Here is a 20,245-nt window from a genome sequence, read left to right on the forward strand (position 1 = left end):
TGTACCACGTGACTTCTTTTGACGCTCTACGTGAAATAACATGATTTTTATTAAAATATCGTTCTTTTGATGGTGCAAGGAAAGTTTTTTTTTAAATTATCATTTATTGTTGAGAATTAAGGCTTTATACTATCAAAATTCATTATTTGACCCTTTGCGTTAGCCAAACGTTTCACAATGTCATTGATTGCGGACACCAGCTAGTAGTTTTTAATCAATTTTGAATTAGACATTAGAAAGAGATGTACAAAATTCAAAAAGTACTATATTTCTCGATGTTGTAAAAAATTTGAAATATCATAGTTTTTGATATACCCCTGTATACATTAAGAATTTAAATACAAACTTAAATGGTTCAACCCAAAGAACGTGTCACCTAGAATGTCTTCTTTACATACTATTATATTTTAGTGTGGTGAAATGATGTATAAAAATCGATAAACACGTTTACTTATTATTGAAATTAAAATAAAATATGATATTCATCTGTTATTGATAATAAAGTACATGTTACTACAGTAAACGCTTTATTTACTACCTATTATTGTTTGCATCAGTTTTAATAAATTATTATGACGTTCTGTACATCAGAATAGAAAAAACACGTTCCCTAGATGCCTGGTATTGTCTATTTCGCTTTAAAATTTCAGAAGAATATTTTAATGGTTAAAACAATTCATCCTGCCTCATTCTTATGCCTTTTAAGTGCCAGATTGTAACTGTCCTATCAAAATTGATAAAAAATTCATAGTTGTAATAAAATAATACGAGATATTTAACACTGAAAGTTTAATAAAATAAAATTGATGCTCAAATGCTTCGAAGTTTTTAAATTGTAAGGAATCAATCAAATATTTACAAACTTTTAAATTTTCCTCGTATGTCTATTTATGATACCTCATCTAGCTCCACTTCATCATTCTAAATTCTTGGAAAGACTTTTCCATTAAGTTTTTCCCAATTTTTTTTATATTAAGCTATTCTTTCTGTGTATAATAAATTAGTTTTTTATAATATACCTTCCATTATGTATTGCAACTACAATGGAAGGTATTTTCACAATTACATTAGACCGAAATCAGGCTATTCTCAAGGGCAAAGTTTAATCAAACAACTACGTCAACAATCTTTTTATAGAAACAGAACGACACCGTCAGTAATTCTGTAGCAATCCGCTTGTGTAAGCAAAGCAGAATTTACCAAACCCAACCCAGCGTAGACGTTAGGTATACCAAGATTTTGATCCGTTAGAAAACGGAGTCGTATCATCGAAACGCGAAGAGAAAAACGAGAGACCGAGAAATGACCTCTCTAATCCATCTGCTTGCTATCAGCCAGCCAGGAACGAAAGGCGAAAGAAGGGAACCTTCGTTCCTTCGTCATCGTCAGTATCCCTTCATCTATGCGTCGTAGTGCATCGTTCTGCTGCTTACAGTCGTTGTAGTTCTTCCCACCTTTTCTGTCGCTAACTCAACGGTTTGAAAACGTTATATCCTGCCTGCCTAACCGAGTGGGGGAGAACGGCAGACAACACGAGCGGTATTATGGCGTTTCTACAGACTATCACAATACAAATCTTGGCCTAGTTGCCTTTAAATCGTTTTAATAAAAGTGTATTCGTGAAAACTATTATTCCGGCGTGTTTCAGTGTTTGAAAAACAGTATTTAGAAGATGGCAGAAGGAGAAATTGTCGATTTCCAATCATGTTGTAGACTGTGTCTCACCGAAATTGTGGAAAGTATTAAGTCAATATTCGATGAGACTGTCGAAGATAGAAGATTATCCGAAAAGATACAGCAATCAGTTGCTATTGAGGTAAGTGAATTCATTATTACATCTGTATTTTCTTCGTTAATTTACACTACAAATTATTAAGAAGATCCACCCAATCTCCAGTCCAGTTGTTGAAAACATTAAGGTAGAGTTTGCGTAAGGAATACGTAGATTCTCGACCTTATGAACATCGCAGTTAACTGGCCAGATATTCGATGCCTGCTGGCGAACGTTCAAAATGGCTGCTGTATCCATTATACAAGGATAATCAAATAAGTCAGCATGTTTATTATATTTATCTTTAATTTTATTTCATACGCTTTCAAGGTTATTATATATTTTGATCCAATTTTCGTTACTAAAGAGGTCTTTGGCTGTACATACTTTGATCTGTCCACCATTTTGTAGCTCCGAAATTGGCCATGCAGCCTTGAATAGAGGTCTTTAATACAAAGGCAATTAATTTATTTTTGATGCGATAAAAATGTTGTCTTTAGATAAAGGTATTTTAAACTCATTAAACAAATTAAAAGTAATACTTGATATAATACGGGAGATTGTTGAAAACTATGCAAGTAATGTTAGGTAATGAATTAACTATATCTTTGGTTATCTTTGCAATATTCTAGTAATGTCCTCCAATTTCTAGATTAAAAATTTGGGATTTTTCTAATTTATTTGAATGATGTGAAAATGGTTAGATATTTACCCATGAGTCATTTTATGATTATCAATATGTACTAATGATTACAGTTGATATTGTTTTTGATAGTTAAATTTGTTATTGTTAGAGATGAGACATTATATTTGGAACAGTTATAATTACCAATTATAATTACCAAATATTTTGTAATGTTCTCTTATGGGAAACATTGTGTGGATACGTGAATATTTTTATTTTTATCCGTCTATTAAAAGTAATTTTTAGATAATGTTAATTAGAAATAACATAAAACTGATAAAAATTACTGATTTTTTTATTGAAATAACTGTTTGTGTAAATTATAGAAGGGAAATTTCAAGATGAATTTTTTTATTATACTTATCGACTAGGTAGTGAATTTGTATACAAATAATTGCGTAATCCAATAATTTGATAATATTCAAGTTATTGTCCAAATAGCAGGGCTGCATTAATGATATTAGGTTAATATTACCATATATTTCAATTATTTATAGGTGAAAAAAGTTGAATTTAATTTGGTGGTTTGATAATAATTAAAAATTTATAGTTTAAACGATTCAAATTTATAGATGAGCAGCTGGTACATTAAAAAATGTCTTTAATCATATTCACAGAGTATGCAAAATAATCTTTGACCTATATTTTATTTTTATTAGATTTTATAAAAGTAATATATATTTATATGTCTAATTAGATGTTTTTTAACAAAATGTACAAAAAACTTTTTAAATTTACATTTTTATAATGTCCACAGAAGACATTATTGATAAATTTCGTTAAAAAAAATAAAAACATTAGAAAAATTCGTATTTTTTAAAATCTTTCAATGTTCTACAATGATCTAAATTTGGATTATTTATAGCAAAATCGCAGTTTATATTGCAAAATTTCACAAGTGATTCAAGGTAATTTCACAGTAAATTTTAATTTCTACATCTTTTGTTTAAGATATTTTCAATGCATTTTTATATTTTCCTTTAAAATAGAATTCTGTATCTATAAAATAATCTAGATGTTCAAAGAATGTTTGAAATCCATTCCATAGTGACATCCTCCAACATAACATGAATAAATATTCTCATTTTAAATCAGCATTTGGTCTTTCATTGACTAAAATCTTTTCTTCAGTACATTTAATATAATATTTTTCAATTTTTAACCTGAATACTCGTGACTCACGTAGAAAAATTTCCAAAGATCGCATTGCAATTTACATATCTTTATTTTTCCTGAGATAACCAAATGATGGTTTTAACAATTTTTTAAATTTTTTCACCATAAAATAATTTAGATATTTTAGATTTTTTTATAAACCTTTGCTAAAACAATATTTCTTTAAATTTCAGATAAACTGTTCTGATAAATTATCCACAAAAGTATGTGATCCCTGTATAGAAAAAGTAGTGGGTTGGTACTCCTTCAAAGAGCAATGTCTAAAGAATCAAAAGAAGCTAGAAGATTGGATAAATTCCAAAAATCCAGATGGTTCAAGCGAGTTAACACCTGAACAAACATCAACACCCCAATCAGAAGTAACACCTGAAGTAAACTCCTCACATAGCTCCACATCTATATCAAATGTGGTAAGTCTTTACATAGCATTATTTATTTTGTTATGATTCTCAAGTCTTTGCCTTGGACGTTATTTAGGCTATACAGATAAAAGAAGAACCACAAGATCACATAGAAGAACCACAAGTTGATGACCACCAGGAAGATATTTTTAACAATCTTTCAGATACTGTTGATTCGCAACTAGACCAACAGAATGACATCCACAACGATATTCAACCAGAGCTTATGCACCATAACCATGTACTAGTAAAATCAGAACCGTTAGATATGGATGGTTTGGAAGAACCCATGGAAGAAGAGTACAACGAATTTCCTCCAAATTTGTCTCCACAGCATTTAGAAAATGGTGAAAATTTACAAGAACCTTTAGTTGTCAGTAAGTATGCAATAGTTTTTGGAGATATTAGTTGTTATTTGTGATTTTATTTAGGTAATTAATTTTTGATTATGATTTAGCTGTGCCCTTATTTTTATTTTGGTGGCAGTTATGTTTTCATTGCAGTTCATATTTACCTATTATCAAATAATTGCATTTTTTTATTCATTTATTCATATAATTTGCTTTTTCTTGTCTTGCATATTTTTTTAACATCTTGTTTAAGTAATTTGCTTTATCATTTTATTTATTCACATATTTTTCCTTCAAATGATATACATTGTACTGTTGATCAAAATTTTATTATAATTTGATAAATCAAAAAATACATTTTGTTATTAACAATGATTACAGAAATTGATGAAACTTAAGTTTAAAAGGGTGGTGTAGGTCAATAGAATAAATATATTTAAATCAGATTATTCTAATTTCTATTAACAATTAATCAATTTTAATAAAATATTCTTGGTGCAGGAGAAATTTCCAATGAAAAATTCCGTATTCCCTAAACTCTTTCTTCGTTATTTATATTTTTAATTTAATAATTTAAATCTGAAAAAAGGGCCTTTCCAAATCTATTTTCATCATGCGGATATGAATAAAGTAAATTAAAAATAATTTTCTAAACTTTAAAGCAGGGAAACCCAAACTTTTACATTGTAAATCAATTTCTAAATATTACTGAATTCAGTGGATCCTCTGCTGCTACATTTTTACAGTATCCTCTGGATGAAAATGTGAAGACTCCTGCGAAGTCTTTATTAGACCCAAGGGTTCATTTGAACTACTTTTGGAATGGCTGCATTGAAAAATCTATTTTTAATCTCATAGTGTGAATTTTCCAATAAATATCAAAAGTTTCATGATAGTCAATCGGTTTATAAACAAATGATAAAATTTTTTGTCGACCTTAAGCAATGTGTTTCTATACAAAAAGGTTATATGATAACAAATATTTCTAAATATTGTTTCATAACCTTACTTTGATTTTTAATTGTTTGTTAACTTGAAAAAATTTATAATAATAATTAGAAATTGGAATTTTTTATATACTTTAAAACCTGATCTTATTAAATATACATAACAGAAGGGAGGTTAGTGAGGTCCCTAAAAGTCCCTTTTTTTCATAATATGTCCCTAAATTCCAGTTTTTTTGAAAAAGTGTGCTAAAAGCACACAATTATTGACAATTATTTTTTATTGTTTTCAATGAAGTCACAGATCCGGCTTGATAAAAAAATTCATTTTAAAAAAAAATAAAAAGTGTTCATAATACACTTTAATTTTTAAATTTGATATTTAGTATTTGAAAAAAATTATTTCATGCAACATTTTGATTATGCATCTTTCTGTGGCATATTTTTATAGTCTAATTTTATGTATAAGAGAGTAATAAAACCTACGTACGAATCCAAAACTAAAATGAATGTACCTGTGCCAATACAAGTTTTCAGGTTTCTATTAGTCTTATATACCTAATAGAAAAAAGTTTCGACTTGTCAAAATTACTATTGCTTCATCATTTTATTCTCTTATTCATAAAAATAGTCTATAGCTTTAATTATTATTATAATGGGTGTAGAATTGGAAATTTCTTCTTCAAGAATATTTTCTTTAAATTCCTGAGTTGTTGGTAGTATTTGAAATATTATCATTACATTAAATACTTTTTTATTTATTATTGTCACAACTTTTCATCTTCCAATAGTTTTTCTTTATTTTGATAAAGGTTTCTTCTTATAAAAAGTTAATTTTCAATCAGGAGAGACCTAAAATCAAGACAGTTAGTAACAAATACATTTGTCAAGACATCAGTGTTTAATGAGCTATCTCATGAATTTTCACAAACTTCATTTACATTTTCTAATTTTTTCAACTTGTAGAATGACCTAATAACATTACATTCAATTCTCTGTACAAAGAGTCTACTGACCTAGTTTCTACTAATTTGATTTACTTTAGGATAAACCGACATAATATACCAGTAGTTAATATGAGCAAAGAGCTTCGGGTAAACAAGGTTTTTATATTTTTGCAATAAATAGATAACAGCCAAGACATTTAACAGTATTTTGAACAACCATATTATTATCTAGGTGTAGATTTTCATTTGTACAAAAAACTTCAAGGTTTTTTAATGATATAGAAAATACACAAAATAAAACCGGGTTATTAATAGACAATAATGACTAAAAGACATTGATGAAACTATAAATCGTTTCTGTATCTCTTATTGATAATTACTTTAGTGATAATTATAACTCACTATCAACCGATATGCATTTCAGACAAGCTTTTCTTTAACAAACAACCGCAATACTCGAAGGGTTTGGTTTGAAAGTTAAGAATTGAATATTATTTATAATAAGTGCTACTTTTTTTTCAAACTATGAGTTACAATAATTACTGTAACAACTTTATTATGTATGTATATTTAAGGTGTAACATAAAATGTGACCCAAATGATCTATTGTGTTCCCTTTTATTGCCGTGACACTTCATAGAAAATTTGGGATGGCTTCAGTACCAAAGATCTTATCTTCCATTTCATAGAGTAGTGCTCTGGAATTCTGTAGTGTATCACAATTCGACGAAATGTGGATATAGGTTATGTCCTATCTACATGTTACACTATCTGCTAAACCTAGCGTCTTCTAGTGTCCATTGAGGAGACAAGACACTTGTCTTGTTTGAATTGATACATTCAGCAGATCTTTTCCGAAGTGTCTTAACCTATATCAATCCCTGTACATTGTTCCAGTAACTGGTTTATTCAGTTATTATTATCATTATTATATTCAGTTATTACTGAAATATTTGAAGGAAAATTATATCTATTTATAGTTTTATTCTTTATTATGCAATTGTCACGTTTTTTTTGTTTTTTTTTGCACGTTTTTTTTTGATTTGATTATTTTTTGTGTTTACGTAGGGACTACCGCTTTCAATAGAACATGTAGCGTTTGCGGCAAATTATTTAGTAATGCAGGAAACAAAAAAAAGCATGAAAGGATGCAGCATGGTCTTCACAATAACATTTCTATTGCTACTCCAATACTTAACGGTAGGTTTGCATTTAGAAGCTTTTTCTGCCGTTTCATTTTACACATTATACCAATAAACTACAGCTTTCTTAGTGCCTGATTAAATGTATTTCAATTTTTTATATTAATTTTATAAAATAATTTCAGATTTAATTAACCTAACATTCTAAAAGATAATAAAAACTTTATGCTCTGGTTGGTGTAGTCAAATTATAAAGAGTTTTCTGGTAAAAATATGTCATGTACATGATTTGATATAAAATCGATTTTAAACTGAGGAAGAAGATCTTTCATTTGATGAATGTCCATTTTCTATTTAGAAGATGTACCCCTTCATACAATTATGGAATTTTATGTTCTGATTCGTGTAGTTATCTTCATTTTAAATATTACAGGGTATTAAAAATATTTCCTTCATTGTATTCTGTTAAAAATAGGCCGTGCAAAAGTCTAGTATAATTAAAAAAAATATGTCATGTTCCTGTTTTGGTATAAAATCAATTTCCAACTGAAAAAGAAGGTCTACTATGTAATAAATGTCCACTACCTAATTAGATGTTTGTTCCCTTTATATGATGAGGCTCAAGAAGTAATGGAATTGCCATAGATAATAAATTTGGGTATATATTCCACTTTTACAGTTACACTAAAGCAAAAAAATATAGAATTTTGACCAAAGTGTCATAAAAACGAACTTCTGTCAGTTTTCAGATGGAAAGAGAAGTATGGTACCTATAAGGAGACGGTGAAAATAAAGATTGTACAAAATATAGTAAAGTGTGTACAAGAAAAGCCAAGAAAGTGTATTCTAACACATTTAATAATTTCTACTTCAATCGAGTAGTCCAGTAAAATCAGAAATGAACATTTTCATGATAGTTAAATACCTGTAAAAATAAGTAGTATGTGGTTTTTATAGCAAATTCTAAGAATTAAATCAAAAAGTTTATGAACCTCGGTTAGTCAGAATTAAAAGAAATGAAAACAGGTCAACATCAATAAAACCAAAGTTGAAAATCAAATCAGCTGAGTTATTAAAGAAATAAAATAAAAGAAGAAAATTTTAGAAATAGTAGAAAATGAATATCTGACTGAATGAACATGAAAGTAGATGCAGAAATAGCTAACAGTGTCAATAAATCGAAAAAAATTACTATACGATAAATAAAACAATATTAAGATGCAAAAATATAGATATGGGTGTGGAATCAATTCTAGAAAGAAGTGACAAATAAATTGTATGGTGTACACAAACATCCCATTCGAAATGTTAATCAATGACCGCCAGTCATGGGCCAATAAAGATCTTCCGAAAGCTTGAAATGCATCTTTATGCCATACATATGGTTTCAAGCTATTCCAAGAAGCTGGATTGGGCATTTTAGAACAAAATGTCACATTTAGATTCTCTTCCAAAGTCAAGCGGTCTTGAAGACCCTGAATGCTGTTGAATATACGTCCAAAGAAGTGTGGGAATGTAGAGGAGCATCTATTGTGCGAATGCCCTGCTCATTTGGCAAGGAACTACTTTAGAGGTAGCACATTGAGATATTATAGGTGCAGAACGACTCCCTAAACAATATACAAACACCTTAGGAAAGTGTTTGTTTGAAAGAAGTAACAGATCATAAGTCAATAATAGAAGAACAAAAAACAAGAAATAGCTGAATTGATGGATATATCGATTGAAAACAGATTTAAAAGAAACATAATTTAGGCTTTAAACACCAAAAAAAAACTATGGGGAAGACCAAGAAATATAAAAGAAAAACCAAGTAAAAGAAATGGGAACAAAAAATGAAAGATGAGACAAACATAAACGCTATAGAAAAAAATAATGAAAAGAACTGAGTGGGACAAGATAAAGAACATTAAAAAAGTTAGAAAAGAAGAATTGATAACAGAAGAAGAAAAAAACAAGAAGAATCAGCTGAATTAGTATGTAAATGATAGTTAACTTTAAAAGAAACATAATTTAGGCTTTAAACACCAAAAAAAAACTATGGGAAGACCAAGAAATATAAAAGAAAAACCAAGTAAAAGAAATGGGAACAAAAAATGAAAGATGAGACAAACATAAACGCTATAGAAAAAAATAATGAAAAGAACTGAGTGGGACAAGATAAAGAACATTAAAAAAGTTAGAAAAGAAGAATTGATAACAGAAGAAGAAAAAAACAAGAAGAATCAGCTGAATTAGTATGTAAATGATAGTTAACTTTAAAAGAAACATAATTTAGGTTGGAAACGCCATTAAAAGATGATGGACAAGACCAAGAAAGAAGATAATAAACCAAATAAAAGAACTGGTAACTATAAGATGAAATAATATATAGAAGAGAAGCTCCTGTGAAGAATAATGAAAAGAGCTGAGTGGGACAAGTTAAGAACATTAAAAAAGTTACAAAATAAGAAATGATAACAGAAGAAGGAAAAAACAAGAAGAATCAGTTGGATTAGTATGTACATGACAGTTAACTTTACAAGAAACATAATTTATACTGGAGATACCATTAAAAGATGAAGAGTAAGATCAAGAAAGAAACTAAATAAACCATGTAATGGAACTGGGAACAAAAAGATGAAAGACGAGACGAAAATAAATGCTATAGAAATAAGGCACCTGAGAGGAAACATGAGAAAAATTGAGTGGGACAAGATAAAGCATATCAAAAAAATTACAAGACAAGAATTGATAATAGATAAAGAAAAAAAGAACAAAAAACAGCTGAATCAGTATATATATGAAAGATGAGACAAAAATAAATGCTTTAGAAATGAAGTACCTGAGATGAATCATAAGAAGAACTGAGTGGGGCAAGATAAAGAACATTAAAAAAAGCATAAAAGAAAATTTGATAATAGATAAAGGAAAACAAAACAAAAAATATTAATTAGTATAATGTAAGAGTGGAGACCATTAAAAAAAGGAGAAGACCAAGAATATAGAAGAAATTGGGTAAAAAAAGGAAGAAAAAAATGTTAGATGGATCAAGAAGATAGAAGACAAAGGGTACAAAAGGGAACTATAAAAGTACAGAGTAGAAGAAAATATATTAAAAAAACCATTTTCAGAAGTTTTTTTATAACTCTTATTTTTAGTTATTAATTTAGGGGTTTTAGGAGTATGAATGATAAAATTTTGTCGAAATATTTTTTTCTTGATTCTGTTCGATTGCCTTGCAGTTTTTTAGTGTTTTATTTCCAGGTCTTACTAATGGCGACGTCCAACACGGCTCGCCGATTCAAACCGAACAACAAAAAATCTTAAATTCCATGAGCCTCAAAGTTTTGAAAACAATTCCAATAGAAACACCAGAAAATTTAACAAAAATAGAAAATAGTTACGTGGAAAAATGCAAGGCGATGGTCAGTATGCACAAAACATTAATTTGTGCCTGCCACAATGTTCCTCATCAGAATCTTAAAGGATTATTATCACATCTGCGAGCTTTGAGGATCTGGTTTCCTGTTTTTACATGTTATAATTGCATGATAACGTTCACGGATAGATCCACGTTCACCAGACATATTTCAAGGTATATAAATAACAATATTGTATAGAATATAGTAAGGAATCGATGTTTTGATAATTTCAGATGTCAGAGCGCTCCATTGGACACTATTACCAAACTGAGTGAGCTTAGAATACGCACCGAAGTTAAAACTAGACTTTACCAAAACTTTAAATGCACCATCTGCAAATTTATGTTCAGTTTTCACGAAGATTTTTGTAAACACGTCGACGAAGATCATGCCATGCTACAATTCCCAGTGCATTGTCCTTGCGGTAAAACTTGCGAAAACGAAGAAGAATATAAGGATCATGTTTACGTTAGTTGTCTAGTCGAATTTTATTGTGACATATGCTTCGTTACTACTAAAACACTAGATGATTTCCAGAAACATGCTGCAGGAGTTCACGATGACTCCGAAGGATTTATACTTCTCCAGGATGATAATTATAAAGTTAGAAAACCTTCTATGCACGTCAGCCCTACAGGAGTAGATGAAGGGGCTATTATACAAGGTATATAACTAATAGTTATCAAATTTACATTTCTAATAAAATTTATATTTGCAGGTAAACGAGAGCGAAAGGCCTCTTTCAAAACGCCACTGTACGATGACGATTTAGACGAAATATTACCCACAAGTCTTGCATCTGCAACTTACTATACCCCTAAAACGACTAATAGAGTCTGTCCTATTTGCTACAAAGAATATTCGTCTTACAAAAACATGATGCGCCATTATAAAACCCACAAACCTGAAGAAATCCAAAACCATCAACAACAGCAACAAATGGAACAAGGTTATTCCGAATTTCAAGATTATCAAGATCAATCGCAAGAATCTCAAGATATGGAATTGGAAGAGGAAGAATCTTTCTATTCTTGTCCTGATTGTGGAGGCATGTACAGCACTATGGAATGGAAAGTGCATTTGACTGAAAAACATCCATCGAAACCTTGCGGGGAATGTGGGAAATTCTTCCAATTCCAAACCGAGCTTGATCAACACAGAAGCGTTCATCTGAATCTTAAGGTAAATTATTTTCAGGCATTTCAAGTATTTTGACTATCACTACTTAGTTGAAGTATAACCTTGTTTTTTTTATATAAATATTTGATATTCTAACCAGTTAACCTAAAAAACTTTTGTGTGGGACATTCATCATTCCACAGATCTAAATAAAATCAAGTAAAGTATTGAAAAAGAAATTGAGGAAGTTACAAAAATTTGCAATATTAGAAGCTACCTCTGTTCTTCGTTGATGTCGAACTAAACATCAAACTGCTGATTACTTGACGTAATACTTAAGGCACCTCACACAAAAAGAATAATTCCTCAATGTACAAAATGTGAAAGCTACTGGCACACAAAACACTTTTGTCAAGGAACTCCCAGATGATGTGATACCTAGCAACTGCGAAGAAAAACATCCTGCTAATTATACACAAACAGTTACAGAAAACCTTTATCCAAAAATTAGATACCTTGAAAGCACCTCTCAAATAACCACCCAATCAGATATAATATATGCAAGAAAATCAACAATTAAGTATTGAACATATTGGAATTTGGATAAGGAATTTGCATCGATATAAACAAAGTTTTTTTTTGGGACTTGGCTGCTGAATTAAATAATCAAAATATTTCCATGGAGTAATGAAAAACCTTGTATAATTAAGGTTTCAATAATAAATACCAATGTTAATTTGAATGAAAAGCTGTTAAAAAACAGGGATTTTAAATGCACAGGGGTCATGTTAATCATTCCGTTTTCAGTATACAGAGTAATCCATGAAATTTGGTATCCAATACCAATACCCGGGCGTTTTTAAACCTTGGTATCGGATATTATTTTTTCTAATACTGGGGTATCATCAAATATAAAAGAAACTTCACTTCATCTTCTTGTATGGTTTATTTCAATGATCAATATGAAAACTTCAACTTGATTTTCTAAATAAACAAAATAAACTTCTAACAAAAATTGTTATTCATAAATATTTGATATTCTAACCTTAAAGTTCCTAGCTGGAGACTCTTCATCGGGAAGTGGTTTTCAGTATTTAAATAATAATTAATACTAATTAACATTAAACTGGTTGTTATTATCTTTTTTTAAAAAAAAGAAATTTACAAATAAAAGAATTGAATTTGTGTCGACATGAACAAAATTTATTTTTTGGAGCTTCGCTGCCTATATTCAACAATTTAAGTATTTCCAAGTATTAATGAAACACTGTATATTTAGAGTTTCAATTATAAATACCAATATTAATTTTAATGGAAAGCTGTTTATAGGTAAAGAAGGTTTTTAAATATACATAAAAATTTCATTTTTAGTATACAGAGTAACCCTCGATAGTGGAGTTTCTGAAACTCTTGATTGATCGATTGATTATTATCTTTGTTCCGAAACTCTTGTATACCCTAGTACCTGGCACCTTTCTTTTGAAATAGAGAGTGAGTCAACAATAATCAAAATTGAAAAAATGACAATTTTTTTTGAAATTAAGGAATTTCTCAAAATGTTGATGATACTCATCTACACCCACTGTTGATAATAATGCATTTCGATAATATCTTCAGAGATTGAGGATAAATTTTGGAAAAACAAGCTAGAAATTTCGAAAAAATTCTCATATAAAGCAAGGTTTTTAGTGAAACTTTCGAATGTATTGATGTTATTTGATTTTGAAATCTACCTTCAAATTAATTATTTTAAAATTTATGAAACGTGGTGAACTCAATGTATTTAGGTTATATTTTGTTTTAGGTATACAGAGATTCCAAAACCCAGTCTTACAAGAGTACGATGCTCAGTCCAGGAGGAGAAGGTGAAGGGGAAGGAGAAGAGATGGTTGGTTGCGAAATGTGCGATTTGGTGTTCACATCCAAAGAAGATCTGATGACTCATCAATTAGAACAAGGACACGCCGGTATTACCGCCGTGGAGGTACCGGAACCCGAACCAGAAGTTACTGCAGCTCCAAAGAAATATAGATGCGACATTTGCGAACAAGAATTTAATAATTACAACGGTTTATGGGAACATAATAGAACTAGACATCCGGAAAGGAAAACTCCTCACGCGGATACGTATCCGAAACAATGCAAAGATTGCAATAAAGTGTGTACAACCGGAGCTGCATATTACAGACATAGACAGATACACGAAAAAGTACCAGCCGACGCTGCGGCTAGCAAAGCTACCTTATTGAAACCAAAGAAGTTCGAAGAACCCGAAGAAGAATCTTATCACACTTGCAAACGTTGTTTCAAAGTGTTTTCCAGCAAATATAATCTCAAGAACCATCTGAAATGTCACGGAATTAACATAAATCCAATCAGTAAGAAATTGGTAAGAAAAGCGGTCTGTAAAGTATGTCAGAACGTTTTTGAAACTAACGAAGAACTTATCAGACATAAACAAGAAGCCCACAACGGCGTTGAAACCCCCGACGATATGGATATGGCCTCATTAGTGTTCCCTTGTGACACTTGCGTTATGACATTCACTAGCAAAGCCGCTTTGAAAAAACACAAAGAAAAACATACTTTAGAATATAAATCACTACACAGACAAGTGTACTGTAAATACTGCAAGATTTCGTTTGAGAATTTCCAAAGTTTGACTCAACATATGCAGTTAGAACACAACGAGAAAGTCAAAATGCCACCAATACCTAAGCCAAATGACTTCACTTGTTCTATTTGTCAAAAATCATTCCAATCTTCAGGCGCTTTAACGACACACATCGGTTGGCATAAAAGGGCTCTAAATGACAGCAGTTCTAAATTATTGAAACACGCTCCTCCTAGCCTTCCACCGCCGCCAGTACAGCTACCGCGAATGCATCAAGTAAACATTAAAGAAGAACCAATGGACGACGTAACCAAGTACCAATGCGATACTTGTTTGGCCGAATTACCCAACGATACCGCTCTGCAAGTACACATTCTGGAAAAACACAGAAGCGTCAGCGCAATTATGCTAATTCCACGTTGTAACACTTGCAACAAAGATTTTTCTACACAAGACGAATACGAAACGCACAAAAGATTGCACGATTTCTTGGAACGTCAAAAACAACACGAACAAAAAATGTTGGTGCAACAACAAGAAATGCCTTCGCAGAGAATGTCGCCGGCTAATAAACAAAAGAGTTTCCCTTGTAAACATTGTAACGCAGCTTTCAGCAGGTCTGACACGCTAGGAGCTCACATTAGACAGTTCCATAAGGAGCACGTTCAGACAGAATTCAAATGTAATCAATGCGACAGAGTTTTCGAAAAACAAAACTCTCTTACAATACACTTGAAAGTTCACGAGAAACAGAGAGCCGTACCATCTCCGGTCGGTAAACCGCTCTTCTCTTGCTCTATCTGTAACATGGGTTTCGATTTACCAAAGGATTTGCGAGCTCATACTATTACGGCTCATCCATTTTGACGAGGATCTTTTCATTGAAATTAAGGTGTCGATATTATAGTTTTTCCTTTATATCCAGTAATTTTTTTTTGATGTGTTACTTCGTGCCTATATTTCGATGTGTTTAGTCACTTATTCTTTTTTATAATACATATATGTTGGACACATTGAACGTTTGTTTCATTTATATGAATATCTAGATTAGTTTGGAGGGCAGTGTATTTTATAGTTTACCACATTTTCGACAGCACTTCCAATTAATTCGATTGTAAATGTTTTGTTTTTAATGGAACACCATATATATTGAAACATATGTGGATTTAAGCCCAATTTATTTAGTTTATTAGCTTTTAAAAGTATACACACCCATGTTAATTAGGCACAGTTGAGGTTATGTAATAAATAAATTGTTTGCTAATATATATTTTAATGTGCCTACTATTCCTTATAACAAATTTTAATAAACAAAATTTTGATTTTATATGTTGTAGCTCATAGGTTTGTTCTTGGTAGCTGCACTGGAACTGTACTGAACTGAACCAGTGCAGACCAGTTCATGACTGTATAGAATTAGTTCGATCAGCTAGAAAGAACGATATAGTGCACAGAGCAATGGAACATTTGTTGATTGAGGTTATTTGATGTGGATGGAAAAAGATTTAGTACTTTTCGATGATGAAAATGTAGTACCACCATTTCCAGATTACACTTATTGCACTGCACTGGTTGAACTGACACTAGACACAGTGCAAGCAGTACAGTGAACTGTGCGAACTAGTTCTCTTGCACTACTACACTAGCGTTGGTTCTGCTACAAAGAACGCTTTAGTGTACACTAGTTCTGCAAGTGCAGCTACCAAGAACCAACCTTATATGGTCGCTGTTACCCCAACAAAATCACAACCAGAAGCGACAACTTACTATGAAAACTTTGAATGCGAGTGAAATGAAGTGATTGGAACGTTCCAATTGCGAGTAGAGGATATGAGAATTCGATTTTCGCATTCAACGATATCGATTCAAGGACCTGAGAATATCGGCACAGTACGTATATATTCGGCAAATTTCATAACTAATGTCCACAGGGCTCCAAAAAATGACGTAGATCTTGTAAACGTTTTCGGTCGTGATACTCGTGTTGTGATCTCGAAAACCTGCGAGTAAGAAAATTGAATGCATTTCCGGGAAAATTTACCGAGTAATAAATTTTCAAAATGCATTTAATGCTCAGAAATTACCAAGTTTAGTGTTTTATTTCCTGTACTAGACATTAATAATCCATGTCGGTATCTTTAAACAAAGAGATATCATTTCTTATTATTCTAAAACAATTGGATTTGTTTTATATTCTTGTAGAATAATTGAAATATACACACGACTTATTCTCCGATGGATTCCTGCAGCACTATGGCCTTCAGTCTGTAGAAAACGAATCACACTTGGCGGAAGCATCAATAATGGCGGACATGTTTACGTGGCTGTAACATAACGTCGATTGACGTCTGAATGTCAACAATGACGGAGTGTGTAGTGCGAGAGCTTTGCAGTCCCCTACAGCGCACGCCCGCTTTCTTCTGACCGCGTAGCGTCTGCACAGAGCGATCGGAGGTTGAAAAAAAACCGTGTATAGTCGTGCAAGACCTAAGTACTTTTCTAATTCATTCCTAGATCCTTTGACGTTCAGTACAACAGAATTCTAGAATAATAGTAAAAAAGACTTTACAAACATATTCTCATGCTATCATTATGTATAGTGTCGCCATCTTGTGTCAAATACAGAAGCTAGACATGTCCCAGGTGTCTAAAATTAGTACTTCCGATTTTACTAATAATTGGATTATTTCAGGTTCAGATTTTTGAACCGAATGAATGAATTAAATAAAAGGATTTATTTTGGGGGCTTGGCTAGAAAGGGGAAAGACGCATTTTTATTTATTCAACATTCATACGGTAACTGACTTGCAATGTTTTAATTTCTCTATAAAATGCGATATGTTTTTATAATAAACACGAGCTGCCCTTTCTTGTGATTCATAAAACTAGAACGCTAAACTGAAGTATTTTTGTGATCCTAAAATGGGCAGATACACAAGAATAGTTCACCAATAGGATTGCTCAATAAACTGAATGTGTCTGCCATGTGCGTGCGAAAAATCGCCATACGTGACGTCACCTGCAGACCTCGACCGGTCTTAACTCTTTGTTGAGCTAGACTATTTGATGAGTTTAAAGGCCAATTTTAACAAAAATACAGTTATTTTTTTAAGTTTTATTCATTATTATGAATTAATATTAATTTAAAATCCAATTTCCAATTATTCAGTTAATTTTAAGTTCCATTTATAATAGGTATACAATGAAGAAAAGAAATTAAAGAAAATAAATTATTTTTTAAAATGATCTGTATTTTATAATTAGTAAAACAGAAGCCATTAACAAACTTTAAACTAAAAATTAAAAAGTAAAAACAAATGAAATGATTTAAACTGATTTATGAAAAATATTTCTAATAATAATCTAAATTATTAAATTTAAGAAAAATAATAAAATATCAGATATATATAAAATAAAGAGATAGGTAGAAATCTGTCAATGAGTAATTTTGAACATTTTTTTTCCAGTTTTTCTGCCGTCATCTTCATCCCCTTTTACAGACTTTCTCTTCAAATTCGTGCTTTCAAATTTAGCTTTTAGATTTCTAAAATTTATTCTGATTATAGTCCTTAATTTACAAAAAGCCTTAATTATTTTAAATGGATAGTTCGAATCTTTTTTAAAGATTTTCTTTGCTAAATTAAAAACAACACCTGGCCCTTTTCTGAACGATTCTCCATGATGGCTTTCAAAATAAGTGTTCCAAGTTTTAACTTTTTTTAAAAATTCTTCTGATGGCTTAGTGAGACCACCGTACGACAGTTGTTGAATCCAAGAAGGAATACTAAGTACATACGAGTGTTCTTGTGTCGTTTCGTATGTAAAATCACCCAGACTTGGAAAAATATTTTTGTATTTTTTAGCAAGATAACCAGCAATATATTCTAGAGCATCATTAGTCGTTTCCTGTGAATTTTGATGATAATCTGAGCATGAGGATAAATCAGATGAAACTGATGAAAAAGAAGAACTGCCTTGCGTTTCGTTAATATCAAAGGACTGCTCAGCTTCACTGGCAACATTCGCAGTTTTCAAAACATTTGGGGCGATGTACTCTTCCAGTACTTTTTCATCAGTGTTGACACCTGACCCTAAGATACCAGGATTTTTTCCTAATAAAATCATGCGAATCCTGTAAATCGCAGATAAAGGTGACGGATGCTCATCTGGCCCTCCTCTACTTCTCATTTGGAAAAAGAAGTTTTCTAAACTGTCCTGATTTAATTTATGGGTGCATATGTACTTTACATCCATACTTTCTTTCATGTCCTCATAAAGTAGCTGTAATGAAGATATTGATATTAACATACCTTTTTGGAATGTCATCAAACAATTTTTTCCAATTACTCTCATTGATTTTACAATTTGATAAATTTTGTTGAGGTGTTGTTTTTGGTTTTCTAAATCTATGCCATAAGCATGTTTTGTAGGTATATTTGCCCTCGGAACATAGCTATTGAAAATATCAAACCATGCATTTATGTCAGCAATAAAATGCCCTAGATTTTCTGACATATTTTTGTCTTGACCAGGCTTGTATCGCAAAAGTCCAGTGGAAACACTATTGGAGAGCAATTCAGCAGCTAGTTTTACATTTTGTCTGAGAGTTTTTTCCACATCAAGATGTTTTTTGTTAATTTTCCAGCAGGGATTTACTTCATTATCAGTAAGCGTTACCAGAGCTTCAAGTGGACTTTTATTCACGAATAAATTATCTTCAAGCATAAAACCTTTGTCAAGTAGCCAGTTGCGTAATAGTTTTAGCAGGTGAGGTGCATCGGCAAACATATACACATTCTTACCACTAACAGGATGCTTAAAAGATGTCTGATTAATATCGATATTTAACTGTTTCCATAATCCCACATTACTTGCACCACAATCGCTCACACATGCCACTACATTGAAATTTATTTTATGCAGTTCAGTTATAATATCCATTAAAAGAGATTTGGTCATTTTTTGATCGAAACCTATATAAATTGGTTGTTTCCAGTTTGAAAAGAGCCCTCTAGCCATGACTACTTGCATATAATTATGTGGTCCTAGCACTTCATCTTGAGCAATATTATATTCTTCAGTTTTCTTGACCTTCACTTCATCGTACTGTAAAACTACTGTCCTTTCAAAATCAGAAAATGACTCTCCGGCTAGTTTCAGCAGAAATAAAACATCTTTCAAAATACCCTGATTAAGGTTTAGTTGGGAAGCCCACCTTCTTAATGATGAAAGACCAGGTAACGAGTAATGCAACTTATTTCTTAAAAATAAATATGACTTCTTGCTGTAGTATCTTAGCGTAAAGGCTGTTGCAATTTCTTCTCTTGTCCAGTTGACTCTTTTCTTTTTTTTTAACAATAAATCAATTTGGTTTTGAGTAAGAACAGTTCTAAGTATAGCAGACGCAGCTTCATTTCTCTGAAACAGAGATGTTACCTTGGGACTAGATTTATAGCATTTATTTTTGAAATATTTCAATTGTTCATTAAGTTTTTTGATATTTGTGCTTTTTATATTACTTCTGGATTTTAGAAGAGCATACTGTCTTTCTAACTTTTCATATTTCTCTACAGACTCATTGTACAAAGCCTTATAATCATAGTTTTCTGGGACAAAGTTGGGGGTTGATGAAGTGGAAGGCTCTGGTACATGCTCTTCAAACTGAATACTTCCAAAAGATTTAGGATTATGG

The 20,245-nt window shown here is 31.2% G+C and overlaps 2 protein-coding genes across 3 annotated transcripts in view; both read left to right on the plus strand.

Annotated features, from left to right (window-relative positions):
* Positions 1 to 17,871, plus strand: part of LOC130450384 (protein phosphatase 1 regulatory subunit 14C) — a 321,652-nt gene extending 303,781 nt beyond the window's left edge. The window contains exon 6 of the mRNA XM_056788762.1: positions 17,484 to 17,871. The gene's annotated coding sequence lies outside the window, so the exon portion shown is untranslated. The remainder of the gene's footprint in view (positions 1 to 17,483) is intronic.
* LOC130450274 (zinc finger protein 62 homolog) lies at positions 1,167 to 15,817 on the plus strand. 2 transcript variants are annotated; one of them, XM_056788597.1, is made up of 8 exons: positions 1,167 to 1,816; positions 3,806 to 4,042; positions 4,110 to 4,410; positions 7,343 to 7,474; positions 10,663 to 10,993; positions 11,054 to 11,484; positions 11,539 to 12,002; positions 13,744 to 15,817. In XM_056788597.1, the coding sequence occupies exons 1-8, from the start codon at positions 1,673 to 1,675 to the stop codon at positions 15,418 to 15,420; spliced, it is 3,717 nt and encodes a 1,238-aa protein (XP_056644575.1). In that variant the 5' UTR covers positions 1,167 to 1,672; the 3' UTR covers positions 15,421 to 15,817. The 2 variants fall into 2 exon arrangements, with proteins under 2 accessions (XP_056644575.1, XP_056644583.1); XM_056788605.1 differs by lacking the exon at positions 7,343 to 7,474 and having other exon boundaries at positions 1,191 to 1,816.
* Positions 17,872 to 20,245: the final 2,374 nt, after the last annotated feature.

This window comes from Diorhabda sublineata, chromosome 1, assembly GCF_026230105.1.
Source record: "Diorhabda sublineata isolate icDioSubl1.1 chromosome 1, icDioSubl1.1, whole genome shotgun sequence".
NCBI lineage: Eukaryota > Metazoa > Arthropoda > Insecta > Coleoptera > Chrysomelidae > Diorhabda > Diorhabda sublineata.

What these genes read in the sequence shown, in the direction of transcription:
- LOC130450274 (XM_056788597.1), top strand. Translation starts at nt 1,673, where the DNA reads ATGGCAGAAGGAGAAATTGTCGATTTCCAATCATGTTGTAGACTGTGT. An exon ending in TTCACCAGACATATTTCAAG is followed by an intron (nt 10,994 to 11,053) that starts GTATATAAATAA and finishes TGATAATTTCAG; the next exon opens with ATGTCAGAGCGCTCCATTGG. An exon ending in TGAAGGGGCTATTATACAAG is followed by an intron (nt 11,485 to 11,538) that starts GTATATAACTAA and finishes TTATATTTGCAG; the next exon opens with GTAAACGAGAGCGAAAGGCC.